This window comes from Mus caroli, unplaced genomic scaffold, assembly GCF_978045245.1.
Source record: "Mus caroli unplaced genomic scaffold, Mus_caroli_1 scaffold_14, whole genome shotgun sequence".
Lineage (NCBI taxonomy): Eukaryota > Metazoa > Chordata > Mammalia > Rodentia > Muridae > Mus > Mus caroli.
This window is the reverse complement of record NW_028227269.1, coordinates 13916650-13942334: the sequence shown is the minus strand read 5'-3', so window position 1 is coordinate 13942334 and position 25685 is coordinate 13916650. Positions and strand designations below refer to the sequence as shown.

The following is a 25685-nucleotide window of genomic DNA, read 5'->3' as shown; positions in this document are numbered from 1 at the left end:
AGATCTGGTCATTTATTCCATGATGGGTATGCCTATTCTGTGTGTGCACCTAAGGCTCACCATGCCCTGTGAACAGTGGCATGTTTGGAAAATGGAGGCTCATGGAGGCTGAGGCTTGCCCAGGATCTCACAGGGATGGAGGGGGTTAGAGGGGAGGCAAGTTTGCACATCAGGTGTTTCTGTTTCACACATGTGGTCCTGACCGTCACACAGAAGATGTCTGTAAGTAAGCATGGTGGCTGTTGCCTAGAAATGTCAGCCTTTCTGAGGACTCAGAGTCACTGGTGGTTTTCATTTCTCTTGCCCAGGAAGTCAGTGCAGTATATTGCCCAGGGAGTGGAGCCAGTGTCCTGGGCTCTGCTCTAGGACCCATCTGTCACTATGGCTGGAACATGCTGTCCTTCCAAGGCTCTAAGCTCCCTTCCACAGCTGGCCTCTGGCCTCTTCCTCCAGTGTCCAGGCCCTTCACTCCCTTTTTCACTGTGGACTGGGGACCCTACTGTTTTTGTGTCTAAGTACCTGACGTCGAGGCCAGCGCCACCATCCATGCTGAGTGGTTGTGCAATTCACATGACTCTGGGAACCTAACTCTTTCCCCTGAGTTAACCTGGAGATCCTTTCCCATCTAGCTCACAGGGTGAGCTAAATGAGATTATAGCGTCAGCATCCCCCAGCGGTACCTGTTCCATGTCCTGGATGTTTATCCACCTGGGTCCTTCATACACCAGCTCTGCCAGTTGCTACCCTGAACCCAATTCTGTGGAGGGGATACAGACATTTGGAGAGGTTCAGTTAGTGTCTCAGGTCACACAGCTCATAAGCAGTGGGACTGTGGTTTGGACACAAAGTAGTCAGCCCCAGACCACATTCTAACTGTCACAGGGCACTGCCCCCCCATGTTGCTTCCACTTAAAAGCCTTCCAGACTATTCCAGCTAGTGAAGGCCTCCTTATGATCAGAATCCATGGTTGTCCCCAGAATTACTCCCAAAACTTGGGGAGCCTGAACCCTCTAAGTAGCTCAGATGCAGTCAGTAACCCACCCGCCAGCCTTCCTTGATTTATCTTTTGTTTTCTTTTGTTTTTGAGACAGTTTCTCTGTATAATCCTGTCTATCCTGGAACTCACTCTGTAGACCAGGCTGGCCTCAAATTAAGAGACCTGCCTATCTCTGCCTTCTAAGTGCTGGAATTAAAGGTGTGTGCCACCAACAACCAGCCAGGGAAGGCATAAAACCTGGCTGTCTTTTGATATAAACTGAACTCCAGAAGTAGAGGAAGCTAGAAGCACACAGAAGCATCCATCTCAGACACGGGGATGTGCGTTAGGAAGCCTGGCCACACACACACCCAGGTCCTTCCTTTAGCCACACTAGACCCACTGGGGTGAAAGCAAAGGTTCATGACATCTGTATGCTCATGTTTGTATGCGTCTGTCTGCTCACATGTTCATATGTAAGCAGGAACATGTATGTATTTCTAAGTGTGCATACATGTATTGGTGTATATTTGTTCCTTGTACATTTATTGCTTATTAAGTATGCTTCTGTGCACTTGAATGTGTAAACAGGAGAACAGGCATATGCTCCTATATGCATACCTGTGCATCTGTGTACATGTTTGTGAAGTTGGAAATGTGTTTGCATTCATATGTGCACGTGTATGTCCATATGGGAAAGAATGTGCACACAGGTATGCATGTGTTTCTCTATGCACACATGCATGCGTATGTGGGTTTTTGAGTGTATAAGCAAATGTGCACACATGGATGCATGTATGTATCTCTCTCTCTCTCTCAATCTCTCTCTCTGTGTATGTGTGTGTGTGTGTGTGTTTATGTGGCAGAATTATATGTGAGGATCCGTACTTTCCTGATGGGACTCAGCAGCACAGAGCTAGTATGTTTGTCTCTAGTGCAGCCTGTGGTCTGACCCCCTTTCCATCCTTTCTGCTTTCAGGACCAGCCTCTGATCACCCCTCAGTGACCACAGCAACAGGTCCTGCTGTCTTCAATGGCAAGGATTCCCCCAAGCACCCACAGCTGGTGAAGAGTAGCCTGTCTGCCCTGCCGCGCCCCTCAGCTTTGGGTAGTGCTGCTGACTCTGGGGGTGCTGGGGCCCTTCTTTTCTCTAGGCCTGGGCCAGAGAGGGCATGGGAGCTATGGGACTGGGGGCATGGAGCCTCGAGAGTCTAATGTTGCATTAGTGAGCATCAGGATAAGTGTCACATGTCCTTCGGTCTCTGCCTGAGCCAGTGCTGTGGGAGTCAAGTGTGGGAGGCATCACGTGTGCTGAGGGGCAGTGAGGGCTCTGTGCTGATGGTCGGTGACCTCTTCTGAAGTAGGTGTCAGGAAGATTGGGAGTATTGATGCCAGAACAGGTAAGAATGAACTCAGAGCCCAGCTCTGTCTTGTAAGCTGTAGGACCACGCAGCCTCTTCAGCCGGCCCTCCTTGGGAGTTAGTATGCCACCGTGAGGACAGTAAGAGTCTCTCCAGATGCTGCATGGAATCGCTGCACATCTGGGAGATCACTGAACGATACTGGTGATGGTTATCAGCATCAGCCCACCACGGAAGCTTGTCTGCCCAGTTAATACCTGGTGGAGGAGATAAATGAGTACCAGAGACCTGTGGGAGGAAGGGGGCAAAGAGACCTGGGGACTGCCTTCAGACCCCACCATCACTGTTCCTAAGGACACATCTTAGGGACAAGACTTCTCTGCTTTCAAGCCTTCTGACAGCAAGTCTTCTCTGCTCCCCTTCTCTTCTTGCTTTGTCTCTCCCTCCTCCCTTGACTCTGTGAACAGGGCTGAGCTGGTGCTTAGGGTCTGAGACACTACACTGGAAGGACACTTAGAAAATGTCCATCCTAGGAATGGGGTTGCAGCTCATGGGTAGAGTGTGGTGCCTGAGTTTTATTTTTACCACTGAGGAAGAGACTGAGGTCCAGAGAAGCACCCTGGACTGGAATATAATTCTGTTGTGCCTGGAGGCTTCTCTGTAGATGCAACCCTCCTGCCCCAACATGGATCCAAGACTCTTCAGTCTTGACTAGCTTCCACATTCCTGGAGCCTTTATCATTCCCCACCCTACCCTGAAGACTCCCACCTTTTCTCCTCCAGGGGCTGCTTCTCCTCCAGGTGCTGATGCAGCAGCAGCCACATAACCGAAGACTGCCCGTGGTCATAAGGACAGGAGGTTCCTCGCTGTCCATGGCTTTCCCCCTGAGCTTAGCTAGAAGACCCTTAATCCTGGTGTCATACAACTCATACCTCAGACAACAGTGTGCCAGCTCTGCTCAGCCTGGGCCCGGAGCTTGGCTTTGGGCAGTAGCCTACAGAGGCTCCTTCAGGATTGGACTTGAACTCCCCAAGCCTACTTTGTGGAGTTGTGTGGGGAATGGAGATCTTTAAACTCCAGGCTGCTGGAGCCTTAAAAGATCTTCTGGGATCAGCCCGTTGAACCCCATTCTTCGCCTTCAGCTGTTCACTGCCTTGGTGGCTCAACATGATGTTCACACTCTGTCCCGTCTCTAAGTGCTCACCCCACCTCTGTTAGATGGCCTTTAGAGCTCAGCTCAGGGACATAGTCTCCTCTCCCATAAAAGAATTCTTGGAGTCCCAGCACACGGCTCTGGTGAGCCTGACAGAGAGAGGGACTAAGTCAGAGACACTGGCTCACCTGAGTCACAGAGTTGAGTACAGGCATATTAATCAGAGCTATCATGCCTTCTGTCCTTGGGGGGAGGAGACACTCAAAAGCAGTGTGTAGGAAACTCCTTCCGACTGACACTGGCTGCTCTCAGTGAAATGCTACCCCCTGGTGGAGGATATGAACTAGGAGCCTTGTCTCAGATGAGGGTTGGGCTCTAAGGAAGCAGGGAACCAGAAGCTAAAAATCCTGAACTTCCTCCTCAGAAATGCCAGTTGGGTCCCCTCTACCAGATACGCTGGTATCTGCTGTTTTGAGAGTACTTACTGGTGAAGAGTCCCAGTAGAGGCATTTCCTGTTGACCTTCTAGAGGAGGAAGAGAATCCTCAGCTGCAGCCCTGCCCTCAGTAGTTCAGAAGCACTTCCTAGAGGAGCGGCGGGTCCTCTCTCTGAGGAGTTCTTCCTCTGTTTCTGGGACTAGTGTTGTGCGAGCTGAACACCTGGTGCAGACGTAGAGCCCTATCTCTGAGGCAAAGAAACCTGCCGGTTTGCAAGGGCTTTGTAGGGAAAGTACTTCATGCCCTTCAACCCTGTGCTACTTTGTTTCTCTCTATTTTCTTCTGCTTTGGTCTGTCTAATGATGAGGTTGTATTTAAGGTCCCTTTGGAGGGACTCTACAGCAGTCAATCTCAAACTGCCGCAGGCTTCAGAAAAACCCAGGCACTAGTGACAGCATGTACCGTCACCTCAGAGCCCCCCTGTGGTAGCTCTAAGGAGAGTCTAGCAGAGACAGCTTGGATGAGCATCTTCCAGGTCTGTGTGTACTCTCTGCTTCCACTGAAGGTGGTGTTACCCTCAGCCTGGGTTCACATCATCCGGGAGCTCCAGCTATCAGAATGACTCGCTCCCCACATGCTGAGCCACTTGAGTTCCTTGGACTAGGCTTGTGCTCAGACAGACAGGTTTTGTTTGCTTATCTTGTTTTTAAAGGCAGAGTCTCACCATGTAGCCCTAGCTGGCCTGGAACTTACAATGTAAACCAGACTAGCCTTGAGCTCAACAGAAAGCTGCCTGTTTCTATCTTCTGGGTGCTGGAATTAAAGGCATGCACCGCCACCTTTGGCTAGGTAGTTTTAAAAGTGTCCAGGTGAATTTAAAGTGTAGCAGGGTTGGCTCTAGAGATGAGAAAATTTGTGTCTGGATTTTCAAGAAAATATGGTGGCCCATTCTTGGTACTTTGAATAATTTACAAATAGATTTAAGTCATGAGCATGTTGCCATCTAGAGTGGGCAGAGACTCACATGCAACAGTGGGTTCAGCCTCTGGTCTTCCTTTGCAACATGTGACATTAGCTGTCCAGGTTGGATGGGGCGGGGGGTGGTGGTGGTGGTGGGGGTTGGGGGGTGACAGTGGGGTTGGAGGGCAGGAAGGGGGTGTGCAGGTGGATCAGCACTGCCCTCAAGTGGCAAAATTGTGTTGGTGCACTGAGTGCTGGACATTTCGGTAATAGGAGGTTGGTGCTGGTGGCTGCAGTTTACTGAGCCCAAACCCTTGGCTAAGCATTTCATTTAAGCATTTTACTTGTATTCTCTCTACTTCTGATTAAACCACTTTCTCGTTAGATTTTATTATTATTTTGGCAGTTTTTTAAAAAATGCATCTTAGAGAGGTGCAGCCTAAACGCAACTGTGGAGTGAAACATTATAAAAATGGACAGGGTGTTTCCTTTTGCCTAGAGACTTGACTAGAGCTTAAAATCCATTGTAAGGCTGTGATTTTTTTTAAAGGCTGTGATTTTAAAAACTACCAAGGGTTAAGGATAGTGTTAAGGTTAAGCCCAGTGTTAGAACATCTGCCTAGCACATACAAGGTCCTGGAGTTGAGCCCTACCTTTGTAAACAAAACAAAACAAAACAAAACAAAACAGATGGACACTCCAAATCAGGAAAGGCTTTTATTGATGCCAGTTTCCAATGGTGGCTTAACCCATGCTCTTAACTATTGTCTAGGTATCTTGCCAAACTCTGGGCCTCCCAAAAAACGGCACAAAGGGTGGTCCCCGGAGTCTAAATCAACCACGGATGGAGGCTTCATTCAGGGTGGTGGCAACAGAGCCAAGCACGGTAAGTGGCTAAGGCCTTGCCCAAATCCTAAAGTTGGGCACCAGTGGTGGTGGCCTGCCAGCAGCATGTGTGCATATATGCACACGTGGGCAGGCAGATGTATGAGGGGGTTCTGGGCAGCCAGACCCTGGCTTAGCAGAAGGACCTCTTCTCATGTTCCTGCTGCTTCCTGAGGTCTAGTCTCCTGTGATACTTCTGTATCAGCCCCTGATCTAGCAAGGTCTCCAAGCAGCTCCTCAGCTGATGGTGTGCACAGTGTTTATTGGCGGGGAAGGTGGGGCTGAGTGAGTCCACAGGTTTATGAGTATGGAGGCAGCAGTTTTGTGGGCGGGTGGATGTTGGGTGGGCTGGGGACAGATGCCTCCTTTGCTGTGTTTTACTAATCTACTTGCTGTGTTTCTAGAAGGTACCAGCATACCTTGTGTGCCCCAGGCTGGCTTGGTGGGACCAGCTTCAGTCACCTTCCCGGTAGTGGCCTCTGGTGAACCAGTGTCTGTTCCGGACAACTTGCTGAAAATATGCAAGGCCAAGCCAGTGATATTTAAAGGCAAGTACAGTTGTGCACCCAGCAGTGGAGGTAGCAAAGTGTGCAAGGACTCCCACACAAAACTGGGACCTCCTCTCAGTCCGAGTCCAAAGGCATCTTCCTGAACAAATCTGAACGCTATCCAGGGCAATGATCAAATGAAGCGGCCCCAGGCTCCAGAGGGCCGAGAACGACACAGTTCGTCCCAGCAGGGGCATAGTGACATTACCCAGGACACTCGCTGCTTGCTCATCTGCTGTCCTTTCCTTCATTCACTCTGTTTCACTGAATCCCTGCTGACTTGTCCAGCTACTGCCGAGGACTCGGGGGATGGATGAAGCAACCCCGTGGCTTTGTTCCACTGTCACCCCAAGCCACCAGTCATTTTGGATTGTGCAGCATTCAGACAATCACTGTTCCAGAAGCATTAGATAAGATAGGATTTGATCTCCTCTGCATGGTGGCTAGTATAGGTTACCTGGAGGTAGCATTGTAGCTCTTTCATGTTGTTCTGTGGGTGAATGGGTGAGAGAGGCGAGGCTGCAGAACTGGGACAGCCTGCAGGACTCAGAGGTGGACCCCAGCACCTGTGCTGGGCAGGATGGCTCATGAAGGGAGCCACACAGACCCGCATCACAAACTGAGCAAACTCAGCGCAGTCTCTGCTTTGCTCGAGCGCACTTCCTTTCCTGATGCCCACCTCGGCTTCACGGCCCGGCCAGCAGCTCTGTAACTTAGCTTTCATTCAGTTCTCAGGGGGACTTCTGGCAGCCCCTTGCATGACAAGCGTGGCATCCCTTTTCTAAGGTAGCCACAGTGCCACTTGTAAGCTGGCACATTTGTGAACGGTGCTGTCCAGCTGACCCCGCACCTCAGCATCAGAGGGGAGTAAACAGAAAGTTGGATTCACAGGCCTGCCCCAGAGACAGAACATACCTAAATTCTGAAACTTGGAGATGTGGGTGGGGCCAGCACATGTCTTAGCAAATCTGTCACACTTTGAGTTTGAGAAAGTTTTTCTCAGGAAGTGGCTCATGGAGTCCCATAGTGAGAGTCAAAGAGGGACATTCTTTCTCAGCATGACTGAGCATTTACCATCTCCCCATTGTGCAAAGGCTTAGAGAAGGTCAAGTTCTTGTCTAAGGTCATGCAGCCAATGATGACAAAGAAGGAGTCAGACCCCTGCTTGGGCAGGTCTACCCTAAGGGCTGTCATCAGAAGGATTCTAACATCCACTCCAGCATTCCTCAAGGTTGTTCACTTTCTAGGTCTTTGGGTCTAGACACCGACCTGTTTTGTTAACTCTGTTAGCTAAAGATCCTTGGGAGGGTGCAAGGCTTGGTGGTGGGACACATGTCTGGTGAACAGTCCTCACTGCAACACATATGCCAGCTGTTTCGAGGCCATTGCCATTTGGTTCTGGGCAAGCTTTTTTAATTTGGGCTTGAACTTGCTCAACTGCAAAATAAAGAGATTGGACGGCATGAACAAGCAAATGCCCTGCCTATGGCTGGACATGATAGATGACATTTTGTCCTAGATTCTAGGAGGGCAGAGTAGGTATACACAGCAGGGACTGTAGCAGATCTGAGATTTCTCAGAAAAGGAGCCTCTGAGAGACCTAAGAGTTCTCCTGGTGTTTATGCTCAGGGAAGCTACAGTGGTACCTCACCAAAGCCGAGCACAAGACCAGTTGCTGAATTGGTCTTCTTCTCCTCTAGGCCATGGGAACTTTCCCTACCTCTGCGGAAACCTGAATGATGTGGTCGTCAGCCCCCTGCTGTACACCTGCTACCAGAACTCCCAGTCACTTGCCAGGGCCTATGAGCAACATGGTGCCTCCACCATGCAGCCCATATCTGAGGAGACACAGCTGTTGCTGACCGTCTACTACCTCGTCCAACTCGGTGAGCCTGTGGCCAGCTGCTGGTTAGGGATGGATCTCAGTGGGAGGACCAACTAGACTCGGGAGGCCAGAGAAGAATATGAAGAGCAGGTTTGCCCTGCCCTTCCCAGGGAGGGGTCAGCAAACAGAAAGGTGCAATGAACAGAGAGGTTCAGAGACTGTTCACTCACCTGCTGTTCCATAGCTCCATACACAAAAGACACAGGGATGTCGTCAACACTGTTCCCCCAGAGAGAGTCAGCTCAACCAGGCAAGAGGAATAAGAGGGAACTTGATGGGGTGTGGGCATGGGGGGGCCCGTTAGGGTTATCAAGACAGGCCTTGACCACCAGAAGGAACGGCCTTCTGGAAAGCTGAAAAGAGCGCATAGTTGGGGGTGTGTAGGTGGGTGGGAGCACAGGTCGGGAGCTGGCTGTGGGTAGGAGCACAGATGGAGGTGTCTGGGGTATGAGAGCACAGAAGTGTGTGTGGGGTCAGGGGTGGACATGACAGGTGAGTGTGGGAATAAGTGGAAGATTTGTTGGTTATTTCCAGTTGTATTACTCAGCTGCCCTGAGGACTGAGAGTTCTTAAGTCCCATGGATGCTAAGGCCAAAGGTATAAATTCAGGAAACACAGCCTTGGTTTCTATGTGGATGTGTCCAGGCCAGCTGTGATGCACTGTAAGCAGTCACTGGTGGACACTGAGGAGCTCAGGCTTGACCCTCAATGCCCAGGTCGTCAGAGGCTCAGTGGTGAGGAGATTCAAGATGGAGGCACAGGATGGTCAAGGTTCTGTCAGACCTAGCATCAGGTCTCTCTGAGGTTCTTTCCCAAGATCCACTATCTATCAACTGTCATAGCTTCATCTAGGATCCAGCCTCACCATCACCACCCTCCCCCATGCTTGTGAGAACCATGGACCAGACAACACATTCTTTCTCCTTGTCTAGAGACCAAGGGTATGACAGCTAATCTGCCTATTCTAATCTGATTATCTATTTCAAATCACAGTCAGAATTATCTAATAAAAATAAAGACAGGAGGGCCAGTGAGATGGCTCAGGGGGTCAAGGTGCTTGCCATCAAACCTGAAGATGAGTTTGATCCTGGAACCCACATGACGGAAGGAGAAAATGTTCAGTTTTGACCTCCACATATGTTGTTCTCTAGCATTCACAAGAAGTAAGTGGAGGGGGCTGGAGAGATGGCTCAGTGGTTAAGAGCACTGACTGCTCTTCCGGAGGTCCTGAGTTCAAATCCCAGCAACCACATGGTGGTTCACAACCATCTGTAATGAGATCTGAAGACAGCTACAGTGTACTTACATATAATAAATAAATAAAATCTTAAAAAAAGAAGTAAATGGAAAAATAAGTGAAGCTATATATAGGCCCATTGTATTAAACTCTGGCACAGCCCTGCGCTGCTAGTACAAGCTGCCTTTTACAGGCTGGGAAGTTGTAATAGGCTTGACCAACCTTTTCACGTTTGCAACAACAGTGTTGTCACGACAGACTGGGGAACTGCATTCAGAAGTTTTAAAATAGCAAAAGTATCACGGTCTTTTAAGAAAGTTTATGATGTTTGTGTTGGGCTACATTCATAGCTGTCCTGTGGGCAGGGCAGCTAAGGTCTGATAACCTCCCTCCAGTTCCTCAAAGGCAACATTAGACTAGAATACCCAGATAATTCACAAAGGAAAACACCCATAGAGACTTTAAAAAACTGACCTCACCAGTCATTGAAGAGAGACCTGTGAACAGTGAACCATTTTCCCCTCAGTGCCCAAGAGATGGTACCCACGGATGCTGAGTCTACTGGACCAGAGCTGCCACACCAATCATGCCAGAGGAAGCCGGCTTTTGAGAATTCAATCCTAGGCTTTCTATTGCTGTGATAAAACACCATGACCAAAAGCAATGTGGGGTGGAAAGAGTGTATGTCAGCTAGCAGTTTCATATCACAGTCCATCACTGAGGAAGGCCAGGACAGGAACTCAGACAGGGCAGGAGCTGATGCAGAGGCCATGGAAGAGTACCGCTTACAGGCTTGCTTGACTTGCTTTCTTATACCATCCAGGACCACCTGCTTAGAGGGAGTACCATCCACAGTAGGCTAGGCCTTCCCACGTCAATCATCAACCGAGAAAATTGCACCGTAGGCAGTCTTGCCCAGCAGCCAGGGCCATCTGGTGGGCCTATTTTCTCAATTGAGGTTCCTTCTTCCCAAATTACTCTAGCTTGTGGTAAGTTGACATAAAACTATCCATCATGCCTGCCTAGGAAGAAACATGGTGAACTTCAGACACACACTTCAGAAGTACCTACAGAGGAATTGCTTGAAGAAATACAGAGACCTTCAGTAGCTACAAGGATGACCAAGTAGCCCCTACACATGAGAGTCATTTACACCCACCAGCAGTGCTAGGCAAGGAGACCATAACATATGGAAACCTGTTTGTAGGGTGGTGGTTAAAAATCAAGTTGAGTACCCACGATCCTTACAGTAGATGGAGAGAAAGATAACGTTTTTTCTTTATGAACTTTCAGGATGGTGGGTTTGTGGCTGGCTTCATTTTATATTCTCTGTTCTCCAAGCCTTGGTAACTTGACATCACTATTTCAGGCTGTGTGATTCTAAGTGCGCCTGCATATTCTGGGATGTGTGCAGCAGCATTGGTGGCAAGCTGCCTGTGCACCTGCCCAGCAGTGCTGACGTCATTTCTGTGCCACCACCATGTCTTGCAGCTGCAGACCAGGTGCCGCTGATGGAGGACCTGGAGCAGATCTTCCTGCGCTCCTGGCGCGAATCACACCTGACAGAGATAAGGCAGTACCAGCAGGCGCCTCCACAGCCCTTCCCGCCAGCCACCAGCACAGCAGCACCTGTGACTTCTGCACAGCTGCCCTGGCTGGCCGGCCTGGCCGCCAGCTCCTGTAATGACAGTGTGCATGTTATTGAGTGTGCTTACTCCCTGGCCGAGGGCCTCTCTGAGATGTTCCGGTTGCTCATCGAGGGGAAACTCTCCAAGACCAACTATGTGGTCATCATCTGTGCCTGCCGGAATGCTGCCATTGACTCCTGTATTGCTGTCACAGGTGAGTCCTGGCCACCCCTTGGCCAGTGGGAAAGCCACACTACTGATTGCCCAGTCTCCCAAAAGAGTGAGTCTCCTTTTGTCTTGGGGTTCTGGGTTGCAGGGGCAGTTAGTTCCTTAGTCCATGCTGGTGGCTTTAGAAGGCAGCCTTGGTCTCAGCTGTGCTGGTTTTAGCTGCTCATTCCTGGAAACATGATTAGTTACAGACGTTTCTGCTATCAGTGGCTGGGTTAGCATCGTCCGTTTAATTCCTGGAGAGATTGGGGCCAACTTTGAAGTTTGAATTGCCTTGGCTACAAAATCTGACTTAAAAAAAAAAACAAAACAACCCACTTACACCACCACCCTGGTCCCCAGTTATTTAAGGGCCAGGCCGAGATAAGAAACAATGATAAGAAACTTTGCTAGTTAAGTATTAAAAATTTCCCTGAAAGCCTACTGTGTGTAGCCTCCTGGGGCTGAGGCTCAAGATGGCATGCTGGAAGGAATTTCCTTGGTAAGACAAGCACCAAGCACACAGGCTTTTGGGGTGGGGGTGGGTGCTGTTCTTTTCAGTGGTTTGATTTATCTCTGTTTTATGTGCATTGGTGTTTTATCTGTATGAGGATGTCAGATTCCCCTGGAACTGGAGTTACAGACAGTTGAGAGCCGCCATGTGGGTGCTGGGAATTGAACCCAGGTCCTCTGAAAGAGCAGCCAGTGCTCTTAACCACTGAGCCATCTCTCCAGATCCCTTAGGGGTACCGTCTTTATTCAAAATGGTATATATTTTCAACCTAAGGTTTTTGTATCATTTATAATGAAAAGTGCACATAGGTTCTACAAAGCATCTTGGTAGCTTCTTAATATTCTCTGCTCCTAAACTGACTGGTCTTTCTTAATTCCTTTTCTGGGTGTGAGTCCCACCATCTTTAATAAGCCCATGTTTCCACAGTGTGTCCAGCACTATTGCCTGTGTTCCGTGAGGCCAGCATTGATGTTAACCATTTGGGACCAATGAGGATGGTGGGTCTGGAAGGCTAGGAGACTTGTCTGTGCCACACAGCTGGTGGTGGCATACAGAGTCAGGCCCAGGGGTTTTCTCTACGTGATACTGGCCTTTGTATTCCCCCTTGATCAAGGTGTTGCAAGCCTTCGATTCATTTCTTTGTGAGGCATGGTGGGTGCCGGTGCTTGGGGTACGTCAGACCTCCTGTCACCTAAGAGCTCATGCTGAGACAACCAAAAGCACTGCTCTGTGCTCCAGTGATAGCTGGTTTTGTTTTTGTTTTTGTTTTTTACTTTTCAGGGAAATACCAAGCCCGCATCCTCTCTGAGAGCCTTCTCAGTCCTGCCGAGTACCAGAGAGAAGTTCACTACGAGCTGGTCACTGGCAAAGTGGACTCGCTGGGGACATTTTTTAGCAGCCTCTGTCCAGGTAAGCTTTGAGGCAGGTGCGTGTACACACACTGAAATGACTTAAATGTGGAGGGGAGGTTGCTGGGCTCCCCCACCCCTGGGATCTGCTGCAGCTGAGCTGTTGAGTCTGCTTTCCCCATTCTGTGCTCTGACATGTCCTCTGCCTCCTCCGCAAAGCAGTGCTTTTGGTTGTCTCTCTGTCTTCCTGCTCTGGCTATAGAGCAGGGTTGGAAAAGGCTTTGTGCTCCCCGTCTATCTGTCTATCTATTTGGGACAGGGTCTCCCTTTATAGCCTAGACTCACCTCAAGTGTTCAGTAGCTCTGTCTCGTCATCTGAGATGCTGGGATTACAGGGATGGGGCTCAGCACATGGCTTGCCCTGTGTTTAGCGCTGTTTTGTCTTTATCTCTGTGGCTTATTCAGTCACTCAGATCCACTACCCTCTCTAGCTTCTGGTCTCTCAGGAGTCCTTTAATGCTCTTCAAGAAAGTTCTATGGACCAATCTTTGCCTGGGAAGGCTCAAAAGACCTTCTATTCTGACCTTAAGTGCCCTATTTCTGTTTGACCCCATCCTCTGTGGAGCCATGGTATATTCTTGTGGATACAGTTTCTGGACAGGGAGACCATGCCATTTCCATACATGACTTCAGGCCAAGATCAGACATAGTAGCTGGTCCAGGTTTGTTGAATTTCTCCGAGATGCAAAACCCACTTTTGTTCTCTGTTTTGGGCAGAGGGTGACATTGACATTTTGCTGGACAAATTTCACCAGGAAAATCAAGGCCATGTCTCTTCCTCATTCACTGCTTCCTCTACCAAGAAAACAGCTGTGCTGGATGCCAGTGGGGTTCCGGTGTGCACAAGTGAGTGGTGAGGAGGGGCGCAGGTAGGCACAGTAAGTGATGGACAGAGAGGACACAGTTGGGCGTAGTGTGAGTGACAGAGGGAATGGCTGTTGTGTGCACAGGCAATGGTGGCTTGTGCGTGAGTGTGCCCAGTGAGTATTAGCAGGGGTATGCATAGGTGTGGACATCGAGTCATAGAGCGAGGAGTCTCAGGTGTGTTTAGCATGAGATGGGGAAGCCTTCAGGAATGGGTCTAAATTTTACAGCACTTGTCCAGAAATTTTGAGACCTTGAAATTTCCAAGGGGCACCTGGAAGGCAGGCTGTATCCTTAGCATTAAAACAGACCTTCTGCCAGTTTGAAAATGGGAGGTTTGGATGCAAGGTCATCCTCTCTTCTTATGTTTCTTCACACCAATTCTGTTCCCACCAGTGCACTGTTTCATTCAGATAAAGGTTTAAGGAGCCGCGACCATTTCTTTCCCCCCCCCCGGGGACCGTGATGCTCCTTCCACAGTCTAGTGTCATTGCCTGAGTGCCATCTTTATTATCTGAAGAAGGAAGATGTCTGAGAGGATGCCCCAGGGTCTGCCTGAGAGAGCATGCACTTGAATAAGAGAGTGCCTCTCTCCTGGATTGCTTTGTGTATCTAGGCCTCCCCTTCTGCACTCTGGGACTCCTCCACCTCTAGCTGTGCTCACTGGGGATCCCTGGGGCTCTGGCTGCAGGTTACCATCAGGAGCCACGCGGCGTCCGGCCCTTTCAGCTGGCGGTGGCACAGAAGCTCCTTTCCCACGTGTGCTCCATCGCAGATTCCAGCACCCAGAATCTGGACCTGGGGTCCTTCGAGAAGGTGGACTTTCTCATTTGCATTCCACCGTCAGAGGTGACCTACCAGCAGACCGTGTTCCACGTCTGGCATTCAGGTAGGGGGACCCTTCAAGGAGGTGTGAGGCCTGGGGGAAGGGCTTTGATCTACCCACGTCACAGAATGGATGTTGTTGCCCATTTATCCAAAGACAGTGGTTTTCCTCCTCAGGATTAAAAGTAGATCCAATAGCTGGCTATCTTTTTGCTATCTCTTCTGTTCTGTGACTGGCTGCCGCTGTCACTCATGCAGCATGTCTTACCTCCTCAGTGGCATGACCTTGGGCTTATGGCTTGAACTTGAGGTGATTCTGTCAGGAGATTGGGCATTTCCCATCTCTTAGCGATACCTGTTTGAGAGCTGTTGCTTCAGGGGCTTGCTTAGCTGACACCCCAGGAGGGGGAAACTGCACACAGCCAGACCTTTGCCCAGGTACCTGGGCTGAATTGTTTGGAGATGTTCTCCTGCCCACGTGTCTCTACTGTATGCCCTCCTGCTGTTGCCCTCCCCGTCAGGGCAGGTCGCACAGGCTGACCCACAGTGTGTAGGTGGTGAGAGAACCCAGGAGCTCCTGAGGTGTTCTACTATGTTACAGGGGTTCTGCTGGAGCTGGGCCTGGAGAAAGAGCCCGTGACCAAGCAGAGGGCGGAGCAACACGTTCTGAAACTAGACACGGAGGCCCAGGCAAGATTTAAGGCCTTTCTGCAAAACTCCTTCCAGAACCCACATACGCTCTTTGTCCTCATCCACGACCACGCCCACTGGGATCTAGTGAGGTCAGACCTCCTGGTCTGTGACGGTGACATATTTCTCCTTGGGGATGAGGGCACAAGACTTGAGCGAGGTACTGGGGCCCAGTGCTTGGAAACAGAGGATGTGGGGGAGTTTTCAGCGTCTTAGAGCTGTGTGTCATCCCTGAGACCACTCAGCGCAATCTCCAAGTTCTAAGGACTGAGTGTTATAGAAGGGGGAACATCAGGTGGTGTCAGAAGCCAGGCTGCAGGTGTTGGTGGAAGAGCCAGGCCTTTAGCCAGGGCTTCCAAATTGCAGCCTGAGGTTGTTGGGTGAAGCCCCTCCCTGCTAGAACTCTGGGCTAGGATGATGGGTGGTGGGGCCCTTCCTGAAGGTCCATGCCTTTTATTCATTTGAAAAAGCTCTCACCCTAGATGTGTATGAGGTTGCTCAGTTGGAGACTGCTGGTGGCTGGTCACCTTCAGGGGGTTGCCCTTGTAGCTGATCAGTTAGCCATCGCCTCTGGTGGAGGTGAGGAAGGAAGGACATTCCTGGACCAGGTCGTAGAGCAAGGCTTTGCTACTTACAGATTGTAATTGTTTAAGCTTGCCAGGGTCTGGACAGTTGGCAGTCTAGAATCCCTGTGTGTTTTTGGAGGAATGGAGCATCTGGAAGTGGCAGAAGCTGCTGTCTTCTGGTTCTTTCTTTTGGGGACAGGTGTCTCAGGTAGCTGCCTGGAACCCAGAAGATGAAGCACTGACCTCTTCATTCTATCCCATAGATTTAAGAGACTACCAAGGCCATTGTCTTCCAAAGAAGCTTGGGGCAGGCCTGGCTTCTGAGACCCTAGATCCAAACGCTTTCTATTCCGTTAATGCTGTCTTCTAAAATAATGAAAAATTTGTCCTCTTAGGTTATCTTTGAATCATTTCATAAGACTTTGTTTGACTTTGTAGATATTATTATAATTATTATTTTATTCGAGGCAAAACCTGGTCTCCTGTAGCCTAAGCTATCCCTGAACTCACTACACCACTAAGGATGATCTTGAATTTCCGACCTTCCTGCCTCCACCTGCCAGGCACTGGGATCACATGTGTGCACCACCATGCCCTGTATTACATTGTGCTGAGGACAAATAAGGGCTTTGCACACAGTAGGCAAACGAGCACTATACCAGGCAACGTCCTCTATGCATCAGGAGGACACTAGGAGGCCTATCTGGTCCCCTGAGTCTCCTCCCTTCCTCCCTCACATCCCCATCGCCTCTTGACACAGAATGAGGTTGGGTAGGAGTCATTGTTCTAGAGTACACCCAGTATCATGCAAGAAGTCCGCCATAGCTCCTTCCCTGAGAGTCAGGTTTCCTGTATGTATCTATTGTTAAGAGTCCCCGACAGATACAAAGTCTAGTCACTTTTTTTCCCCTAGTCCTGGGCAGAGCAGTAAGCTTCAACTGTAGGTGCCATTGGGGAACTAGTTGTAAGTTTAATCAGCTGCCTTATCCTGGTAAGGATATCCAACCTTAGTAATTCTATTTAACGTTTGTCTCCTTTTCTCTCCTCAGCAGTGCTGTTCATAACATCTACTCTCAAAGTGACCCATCTGTGGGGTTAGTGGACAGACTGCTCAACTGCAGGGAGGTGAAAGAGGCGCCCAACATTGTGACCCTCCATGTGACCTCTTTCCCGTATGCGCTGCAGACTCAGCACACCCTCATTAGCCCATACAATGAGATCCATTGGCCCATCTCCTTCAGTAATGTGAGTGCGGCTGGGCCGTGGTATAACCAGTATCCTTAAGTTTAGAGACCCTGGCTTTAGTAGAAGCCTTAGTCAGTTGGGAATGAGTGGCTTTCAGCTCCTTGGATCTTTGGTTTGGTCTGGGGTTAGATTTAAAGCCTCTCTGGATTTCTGGAGAAATTTCTGAAGCCCGTCCATGGGTTGATTTCACATTTTCCCCAGAAACTGAAGCTCTGAGTCTCAGAGCAACATTCCAATGATTGTTCTCCTGGAACTGGATAAAGACATTGAAGATGGAGCCCTGGGAGACAGGAGAGGTTTGCACTCCACATGGAGTGGCTTGCTATACAGCCATGATCAAAGCATTCTTCAGCCGGAATTCCCTCCCTCTAGCCTGGGAGGCTTGCTTTAGCTGGCCACCTGTCACCATTTATGAAAGTAGATGCCCAGAGTTTTTGAGAATTTGAGAATTCCATGGGCATATGAGCAATAAGTACCTTAGCATTCTGGATTTCTTTAGAATGCTTCAGTCTCCCCACAAACTCCCCAGGATAAGGAGGTTTGGCCTCCATCCCATGCCATCAGAATCAGTATTTCTTTTCTTTTCTTTTTCACTGTCTTCTGACATAACACAAGAGGGCATCAGATCCCACTACAGATGGCTGTGAGCTACCATGTGGTTGCTGGGAATTGAACTCAGGACCTCTAGAAGAGCAGTCAGTGCTCTTAGCCGCTGAGCCATCTCTCTCCAGCCCCAGAATCAGTATTTCTATGGCACTTCCAAGGGGCTCCACTCTAAGTGCTTTATACCCATGAACTTATGCAAAAGTGCCAGAGGATCTTCTGATTTACAGATGGCAAGAATGGGAAGCAAGGGCTGGGCCACTTGCATAGGACCCCTGTTGGGAGATGACTCAGGGACAGGCTCCTTAGCCCTAGTGTTCACCCTCTCCACTATTTGAGAGCAGGGTCACACCTTTGCATTTTGAACAGTCTCTCCCAACTTTGCTTGGCCCAAGTCGGAGGAGTTCCTTCATTCATTTGGAAAGAATTTTTATATCAGATAAAGTTGAGTTTACCCCTCCATCATCCCCAACCATGAAGACATTGGGGCCAAATGAATGGGAAACAAGTGGTGGGAACACCATCTTTGTTCTTTGCTCTGGGCTGGCAGAATGATACTTACAAAGTACTCCCTCCGTGGGATCACAAGATCAGTACTGTCTAGAATCAGTGGTTTTCAACCTTCCTAATGTTGTGACTCTTTACTATAGTTCCTCATGTTGTGGTGACAGCCCACCATAAAATTATTGCTAGTTCATAACGGTAATTTTGCTATTATTTTGAATCATAATGCAAATGTTTGCTATGCAGGATATCTGATCTGTGACCTCTGTGAAAGCATCATCCAACCCCTTGGGGTTGGGACCCACAGGTTGAGATCCACTGGTTAATCATGATGCCAATCAACACTGTCCACAGACCTGGTCTATGAATCCCCAACTTTCCCTGTGAATGTGACACTTGAGTGACAGTGCTCTTCTGTTTAGGGAGTGGACCTGTATCATGAGAGTAAGAAGTACTTCGGGCTGTCTGAGTTTATTGACTCCACCCTGTCAGGACACAGTCTTCCTCTGCTCCGTTATGACAGTTCCTTTGAGGCCATGGTCACTGCACTGGGGAAAAGGTACGTTTCTCTTGGTAGAAATGCTTGGTAGCTTCAAGAGTAGGTGAGGCATGGAAGCCTGAGCACCTGGGCCACAGAGTTCCAGGAGGGAGTTTACTCCCTCCCTGGTGACCTAGTCAGTCCCTCCATCAAAGGGACCCGTATTTCTTCTGCATCCAAATCACCTTGGGTCGGTGACACTTCTGTCACGCTTCTATTCCAGAACATTGTAGACTATACCTTGCTGTCTGTCTGTTTTATTCTTGTTAACCATAAGTTTTATTCGGGGGTACAAGTAAGCATTTGAGAAGCAGCTAAAATCTTCCAGGTATTCTGTTTAAGCTTGGTTGGCTGGTGGAAGAATCTCTTGTTTATAACTTTGCTCATGACTAAGGCAAGGCCCTCTTAAGTTCTTCAGAACTTTCCACGACTCTTGGGGCTTCCATGTGGCTTGTGGGAAAGGTGACTATTCCTAACCACGTGTGAGCTCAAGTCAAGTGCTTGCTGTGCAAGCAAAAGCGGCTGAGGCTGGATCCCCAGCACCGGCGGTAAAAAGTCAGCTGTAGCAGTGCGCATTTACTCTAGTGTGAGTAAGTAGAAGAGAGTGATCACTGAGGCTCGCTGGCTAACCAGTCTAGCCAACTGGTGAGCTCCAGGTTTACTGGGAGACACTATCTAAAATAATAAGGTTGAGTGTTGTTGGCTCATCCAAAGTTGACTTATGGCTTCCACATGCTTGTTCATGCATGTGCACACACCCACATGAACATGCATATACACATACTGTCTCTTTCCCGACTAATTTTTTAACAGTGCGTCTGTCCTTGGCCTGGGATAGTTTCCTTCTGTGTGTGGCCTCTATCCCTGCTCCTTCCTGTGGATCTCTAGAACTTCATCTGTGACCTGAGATGTGTCAGCACTGCAATACCTCTCCCTAGCTTGTGTGTACCTTAGGGTTTTGCCTGCTTCCCACTTCCTGACTCTATCTCAGAAACTCTGGGAGGAAGCTGGGCCTCCCACTCCCTGTGTTGCAGGCCCAGGACCGATCTTTTCACTGTCTGATGTGTTCTGTCTTGAAAGCATTGCCTTATGTGTCCTTTTCTGGTGGGGAAACAGCACTGATTCCTGTCACTCCACTTTGGCCAGGAACAGAAGTCTCTCCTTGTCCTTCAGGCAGAACACATTTCAACATCATCTGTGCATCATTTGTCCCATGTACCAAAGTCAGAGCAACACAATCCCTGGGCTACCCAGTACCCTTCATGCCAAAATCCCAGGGCTGATTCTGCCTTTCTTAGACCACAAAGACCACTTTCTCAGGCTCGCTCTCCAGTGCACATAACCCCCAAAGTCACTGAGGTGCTGAGGCATGAGAAGGAGGTTGGAGTGGAGGAGTGGGTGATGTCATGGGGTTGGAGAAAGTACTGTTAGTAACGGTAGGAAGCGAGTTAGCTGCCCTGCTAGAGCATGCATGGGAGCAGTGCCCTGCTGGAACACACATCGTAGCACTGCCGTAGTTCTTGAGGACTTATTCCAGCTTGAAGAATTCACATGAGCATCATGGATCAACTTGACATCAGTTCATTCATTTCTCTTGGAAACACAGTGATGATGTACAGAGACCTGGTTTATTTCAGTGTTGCTTAGGTGTGTTTCTCTCTCTCTCTCTCTCTCTCTCTCTCTCTCTCTCTCTCTCTCTCTCTCCATTAGTTTGTCTTAATTCAGATAAGGATGTGCTGTGCACATGTCTAGAGACCAGAGAACAACCTCAGGCTTCTGTTTTCCCCTTCCACCTCTTTTGAGACATGGTCTCTTGTTTGTTTGCACTGAATACACAGGCTAGCTTACCTGTGAGCTTCCTGAAGTTCTCACACTCTTAGGAGTGCTGAGATTACAGGTGTGAGTACATCTGGCTTTGATGTGGGTGCTGAGATTTGAACTCAAGTCCTTATGCTTGCACAACAGGCTTCTTACCCACTAAGACATCTCCCTTGTGTCTGTTACTGACACATGGGTTAGAACTGCCATGCAGTCATGGGAACAGTGAGTGCCCTTGTGCAGGGACAATGTGGTAACCATGGTTTCTGAAGCAAAGGAAGGGATTCTTGCCCTTTCTGTCTATGTCCTGGTTTGTAATTCATCTGTCAGGTTAGACATCTGGTCATGGCTCTAAGAACTCACTATAATTTAAATGGTCCCAGTGTAGCCTTTAGGGTGATCTCCAAGTCTGGGGACTTGGCAGCTGTGTGTTCTCCTCTTTCCAGTGGGAGCCTGGGACAGACTACCTGCTGTACTAGCTTCCTTTGTCACTGCTGTGATGATACACCTGATGAAAGCACGCCAGGGAAGGAAGGATTTAATCTTGCTCACCGTTTGAGGGTGCAGTCCCTCATGGTAGAGGGGTCATGGGAGGAGTGTGAAGCAGCTGGCTCCATCACTGCCACAGGCAGGAAGTAGAGAGAGATGAACGCTGCTGCCCAGCATGCATCTCCGTTTTTACTGAGTGGGACAGCACCACCCACATTCAGGATGGTTCTCCTCCATCACTTAAACCTCTGAGAAAACACTCTCACAGATGTGCTGTGTCTCTGGGATGATTCTAAACCTTGTCAAGTTGATAATGAAGACTGGCCATTATATCCAGCTTCTTGGATAAGGTGTCTGGCTAATGGCGAGAGTGTGGATGCATGCTTGCAGGCATATGCGTCATACCCAGTGCTGGAAAGTGCATGAGCAGGAGCAGCTGTAACAGACCTATGCTCTTGCCTCCCAGCTGGGAAAACAAAAACAAAACAAAAAACAAAGGCACTCGTGCTTTGGTTCCTAAAGTCCCCAGCAACTAACCCCTACAGTAGTGATTATCAGTCTGTGTGACAGGACTTCTTTGGGGTTGAACAACCCTTTCACAGGGGTCACCTAAGACCATTAGAAGACATGTAGATCACAACTCATAAGAGTAGCAGAATTACAGTTATGAAGTAGCATAAAAATAATTTTGGGTTGGGGGTCACCACCACATGAGGAACTGTATTAAAGAGTTGTGGCGTTAGGATCGTTGAGAACCGCCACCCTATAGGATTCTGTTGCATCTGTAACTTGGGAATTGCCTGTGTCTTGGGTGGCAAGCATGGCCAGCCCAGGGTCATGGGCATGGTCTCTCTGTGTTCCTTGCAGGTTCCCCCGCCTGCACAGCGCGGTCATCAGGACCTTTGTTCTTGTGCAGCACTATGCGGCCGCCATGATGGCTGTGAGTGGCCTCCCGCAGATGAAGAACCATACGTCAGTGGAGACCCTAGAGATCACCCAGAACCTCCTCAACTCCCCAAAACAGTGCCCTTGTGGCCACGGGCTCATGGTCCTGCTGCGCGTGCCCTGTTCACCCCTGGCAGCCGTGGCCTATGAGCGACTGGCCCATGTGCGGGCTCGCTTGGCTCTGGAGGAACACTTTGAGATCATCCTGGGCCACCCCAGCTCTGGCATCACTGTAGGCAAGCACTTTGTGAAGCAGCTCAAGGTAGGTGTTGTCCTCAGGGCCAGAGGGCTTTTGCAGGAGCCACTGAAGGTCAGCAAGAAGGGGTGGTGTCAGCAGGCCCTTGAGATGTGAGCACCCCTCCACCTCCTCTGCTGCTTCCCCAGCTCTCAGCCCCAGGCTAACAGAGCCTGCAGTATCAGTCTGCGTATGAAGCATGCTATTTTTCTATTCTGGAGGCACCTTTCTCTTCCTTCCCCTTAGCTAAGACTTATGCCTTCAGAATTCAGCTCAATTTCTTTTCCTTTTTTATGAAGCCATCCTATTTCACACTTGGGGAGGGCGCGATCTCTAATCCTGTCCAAGTGGTGAAGGAAGCTCTTGGTCCCTCAAAGCCAAGCACAGTGCCTGGTCCCTTGTAGGTTCTTATTAAACTCATAGGTGACAGAAGATATAAAGGGGGTAGAGAGAGTTGATTGAAAGGACAGATAGGTGGAAGCCATGAGAAGGGGGTGGGGGGTAGGGGGGCAGGGACACAGTCAGCACCACTAGAGAACACTAGAGGAATGTCAGAGGCAACTGGGCCACCCACTGTCTTCCAGATGTTCTCACACATCCCCTCCTGCTGAGGAAGATAGCCAGGAACAGAACAAAGCTCCCCACCTGAAAGTACAGTGGCTCACCACACACAAGCAGAACAAAGCTCCTCCTTTGTATTACGAGGTGGATTGTGAGGGTCACCAATTAGTGGATGGATGTCAGAGTGTTCTGGAGCCAGGCTGGTTAAGAAGTGTGGTTTATACAACTGCATGTCTGGCTAGTATGCTTTATTTTACATTAATTTGTTTATTGTTTATGTGTGTGTGCACATGCCATAGGATGTATGTAGACTTCAGAAGATAACTTTTGAAAAGTGGTTTTTCCCTTCTAACCAAGTGGGCTCTGGGGACTGAACTTGGGTCCTATGGCTTGGCAGCAAGAGCTTTGATGGCTGAGCTATCTCACCAGCGCTGGTTAGTGCATTCTGCCCACAATGGTAAACTTGGATCCTTATGAATACTTACCCACATCTCTCACATCTGCAGATGTGGCAGAAAATTGAGGATGCGGAATGGAGGCCTCAGACGTACTTAGAGTTGGAGGGCCTGCCCTGCATCCTGATCTTCAGTGGGATGGACCCTCATGGGGAGTCACTGCCCCGGTAAGTCAGGAATCAGGGCCCCTGGGGTCCTGAGGAGATCAGGAGGGCAGGAGGACATCCTGTGTTGCCATTGTCCGATCCCAGGTGGAGAATTCACATGCCCAGTTAGCATGGGTGGCATATTTCGGCTCATATTCCAGAGCAACATGTCTGAGTTGTAGACAGTATTTCCCAGTTCTTAGAGGAATAGTATTATTGAGTGGGGGTAGGGGCTTGGAAGAACAACAGTGCCAGACTGAGGGGAAATGAACTCAGTTTGGGGGATCTCTGTGTATTAGAGAGGACAGTCCATGTAGGATGTGACCATCATCCCCAGAGCTGGGGCCAGCTATCCTGGTTCCTTGACCATTGTGGTGACTGGGGAAGGGGTGGTTGGGGGGCTCCTGATGTCACTCAGAAAGAGTGAGTACAAAGAGTAAATGTCATTCTATTACTGTTGAAGAGATACTATGACAGACACAACATATAGAAGAACACTTTTAATTGGGGACTTGCTTACAGTTTTAGAGGGTTAATCCATGATCATTATCATGGAAGGAAGTATGGCACCAGATAGACAGACCATGCCTATGGCACTTCACTAGAGAGCAGGAGCTGAGAGTTTATGTCTGTTATGAGAGAGAGGGAGAGAGGGAGGGAGGGAGGGAGGGAGGGAGGGAGAGAGAGAGACTGGGCCTGGTATAGGCCTTTGAAAGTTCAAAGCCCAATCCCAGTGACACGTATACCTCTTCCAAGGAGGACACATCACCTAATCCTTCCCAAAAAATTCCACCAACTGGGAAACAAACATTCACATATACAAGCCTATGGGAGCCATTCTCATTCATACCTACCCGTGCGTCCCTGCAGTCACTGCAGGCACATGACCTTTGAGTGACTCCCCTCACTTTCTAGGCTACACACACTTAGGAGGTCACTTGGCCTCCTACAAGGCTCCCATAGAAGTGACTGTGTCTGATTCCATTGCTGTCATATCCCTAGCTTCCAGCACAACCCCCCGGGGGAAACATTAAGTGTGGATGACTTAATTGAATATCCAACATTCATTCTCTAACAGTACACATAGGTCCTTACAAATATTCAGTTTTATCTAAATGGGGAGAAAAAAAACAAAAAACAAAAAAACAAACCAGAGCCTCTGGGAAACTGCACATCTTGCCAGAGTTTCCAAGCCTCCTGGGAAATGGCAATGCTGAGTGAGGTTCAAGCCTCACTTCCGCCCAACCCGATAGTCAGTGGTATCTCGATTCCATGCCCCACAGGAGTAGATCCTGGTGGGTGCCCGCTGAGACTTGGTGTGAAGCTGGCTTTGGTGTGATGAGCTCACATTAAGCTTCTCCATGTATCAGAGACCTGTGGTCTAAAGAGAGAGGCAGGCATGGCCCTGTCACTCTGTCCTCTAGCAGCAGAACCTCCTGGGATGGAAGAGGCATGCAATGGATAAGGACACCCTTCTGTCCTCCCCAGGTCTCTGAGGTACTGTGACCTGCGTCTAATAAACTCCTCCTGCCTGGTGAGGACAGCCCTGGAGCAGGAGCTGGGTCTGGCTGCCTACTTTGTTAGCAATGATATCCCCTTGGAGAAGGGGCCCAAGAACGAGGCCTTGGAGAGTGATGGGGAGAAACTGAGCAGCACAGATGAAGATGAGGAGGCGGGGACAGAAGGTGAGGGTGTACCTAGGTGTTCTTGCCTCATAATCCCTGGGGAATCTGCTAAGTGACATCGTCCTCATAAGATTAGGATTCTGCCTTTCTCCCTGCTCTGTCGTTCTTGGTGGTGTGGGAACATGGGAATCTCTATAGGATCTTCTATGATCTAGAATTCATAAATAGGAAGAAAGTGATCATTTCTTACCATTCAAGTTCATGCTTGGTTTCAGTGCTGGTAGATTCCTCCACTTGTTGCCTCTGTTGGAAACTCACTCACCCACTATTATGCTGAACGCTATTGAAGTTCATGAGACCAGGCAACAGCATCTGTAGACTCCAGGAGTCTCATGCCATATTTTTAATATGATATTCAAATAAGAGCAGCATCTGGTTTTTGTCCACAGTACAGTGGGAAAATAGCTGTGCATTTGCAGGTAGAGATGTCAAAGAGATGGGTGTAAAGGCCGCTTACTCCTCTGCCTGCTGACTGAGAGATGAGACATGACAAACAAAAGTCTCCCCTGCCTGCAGCTTGTCCTACAAGGTGGCAAGGCCTTCTCACCATGACTTTCTGGGAGGTGGCTAATTTTAGCATGACTGTGACCATGGTATTAAATTTTCCCAGTTCCCCATTGGCGTGACCACACTCACTGACCTGACCTGACCCACTTCTTCCTGTTCTGTTCTTACTCTGTTGTGAGCTCAGTCTAGCTAAGGGTGTGTTGTGTGTTGTGTGTTGTGTGTGTGTGTGTGTGTGTGTGTGTGTGTGTGTGTGTGTGTGTGCTAAAATGGCAGCAGGTGAAAGAATGAGAGAGAAGAAATGGAACGAGA

At 49.3% G+C, this 25685-nt stretch overlaps 1 protein-coding gene across 4 annotated transcripts in view; it reads left to right on the top strand.

The window, feature by feature from the left end:
* Positions 1-25685, top strand: part of Greb1 (growth regulating estrogen receptor binding 1) — a 68119-nt gene that overhangs the window by 17149 nt on the left and 25285 nt on the right. For 2 of the 4 annotated variants that reach the window (XM_021179264.2, XM_021179263.3), the window contains exons 6-19: positions 1957-2085; positions 5661-5774; positions 6178-6321; positions 8022-8207; positions 10935-11285; positions 12573-12701; positions 13418-13546; positions 14256-14453; positions 14991-15171; positions 16695-16890; positions 18420-18556; positions 21710-22049; positions 23090-23205; positions 24673-24869. In XM_021179264.2, the coding sequence (XP_021034923.1) occupies positions 1957-2085; positions 5661-5774; positions 6178-6321; positions 8022-8207; positions 10935-11285; positions 12573-12701; positions 13418-13546; positions 14256-14453; positions 14991-15171; positions 16695-16890; positions 18420-18556; positions 21710-22049; positions 23090-23205; positions 24673-24869 (2547 nt within the window). The remainder of the gene's footprint in view (positions 1-1956; positions 2086-5660; positions 5775-6177; positions 6322-8021; positions 8208-10934; positions 11286-12572; positions 12702-13417; positions 13547-14255; positions 14454-14990; positions 15172-16694; positions 16891-18419; positions 18557-21709; positions 22050-23089; positions 23206-24672; positions 24870-25685) is intronic. The other 2 variants (XM_085830119.1, XM_085830118.1) reach the window with 2 other exon arrangements.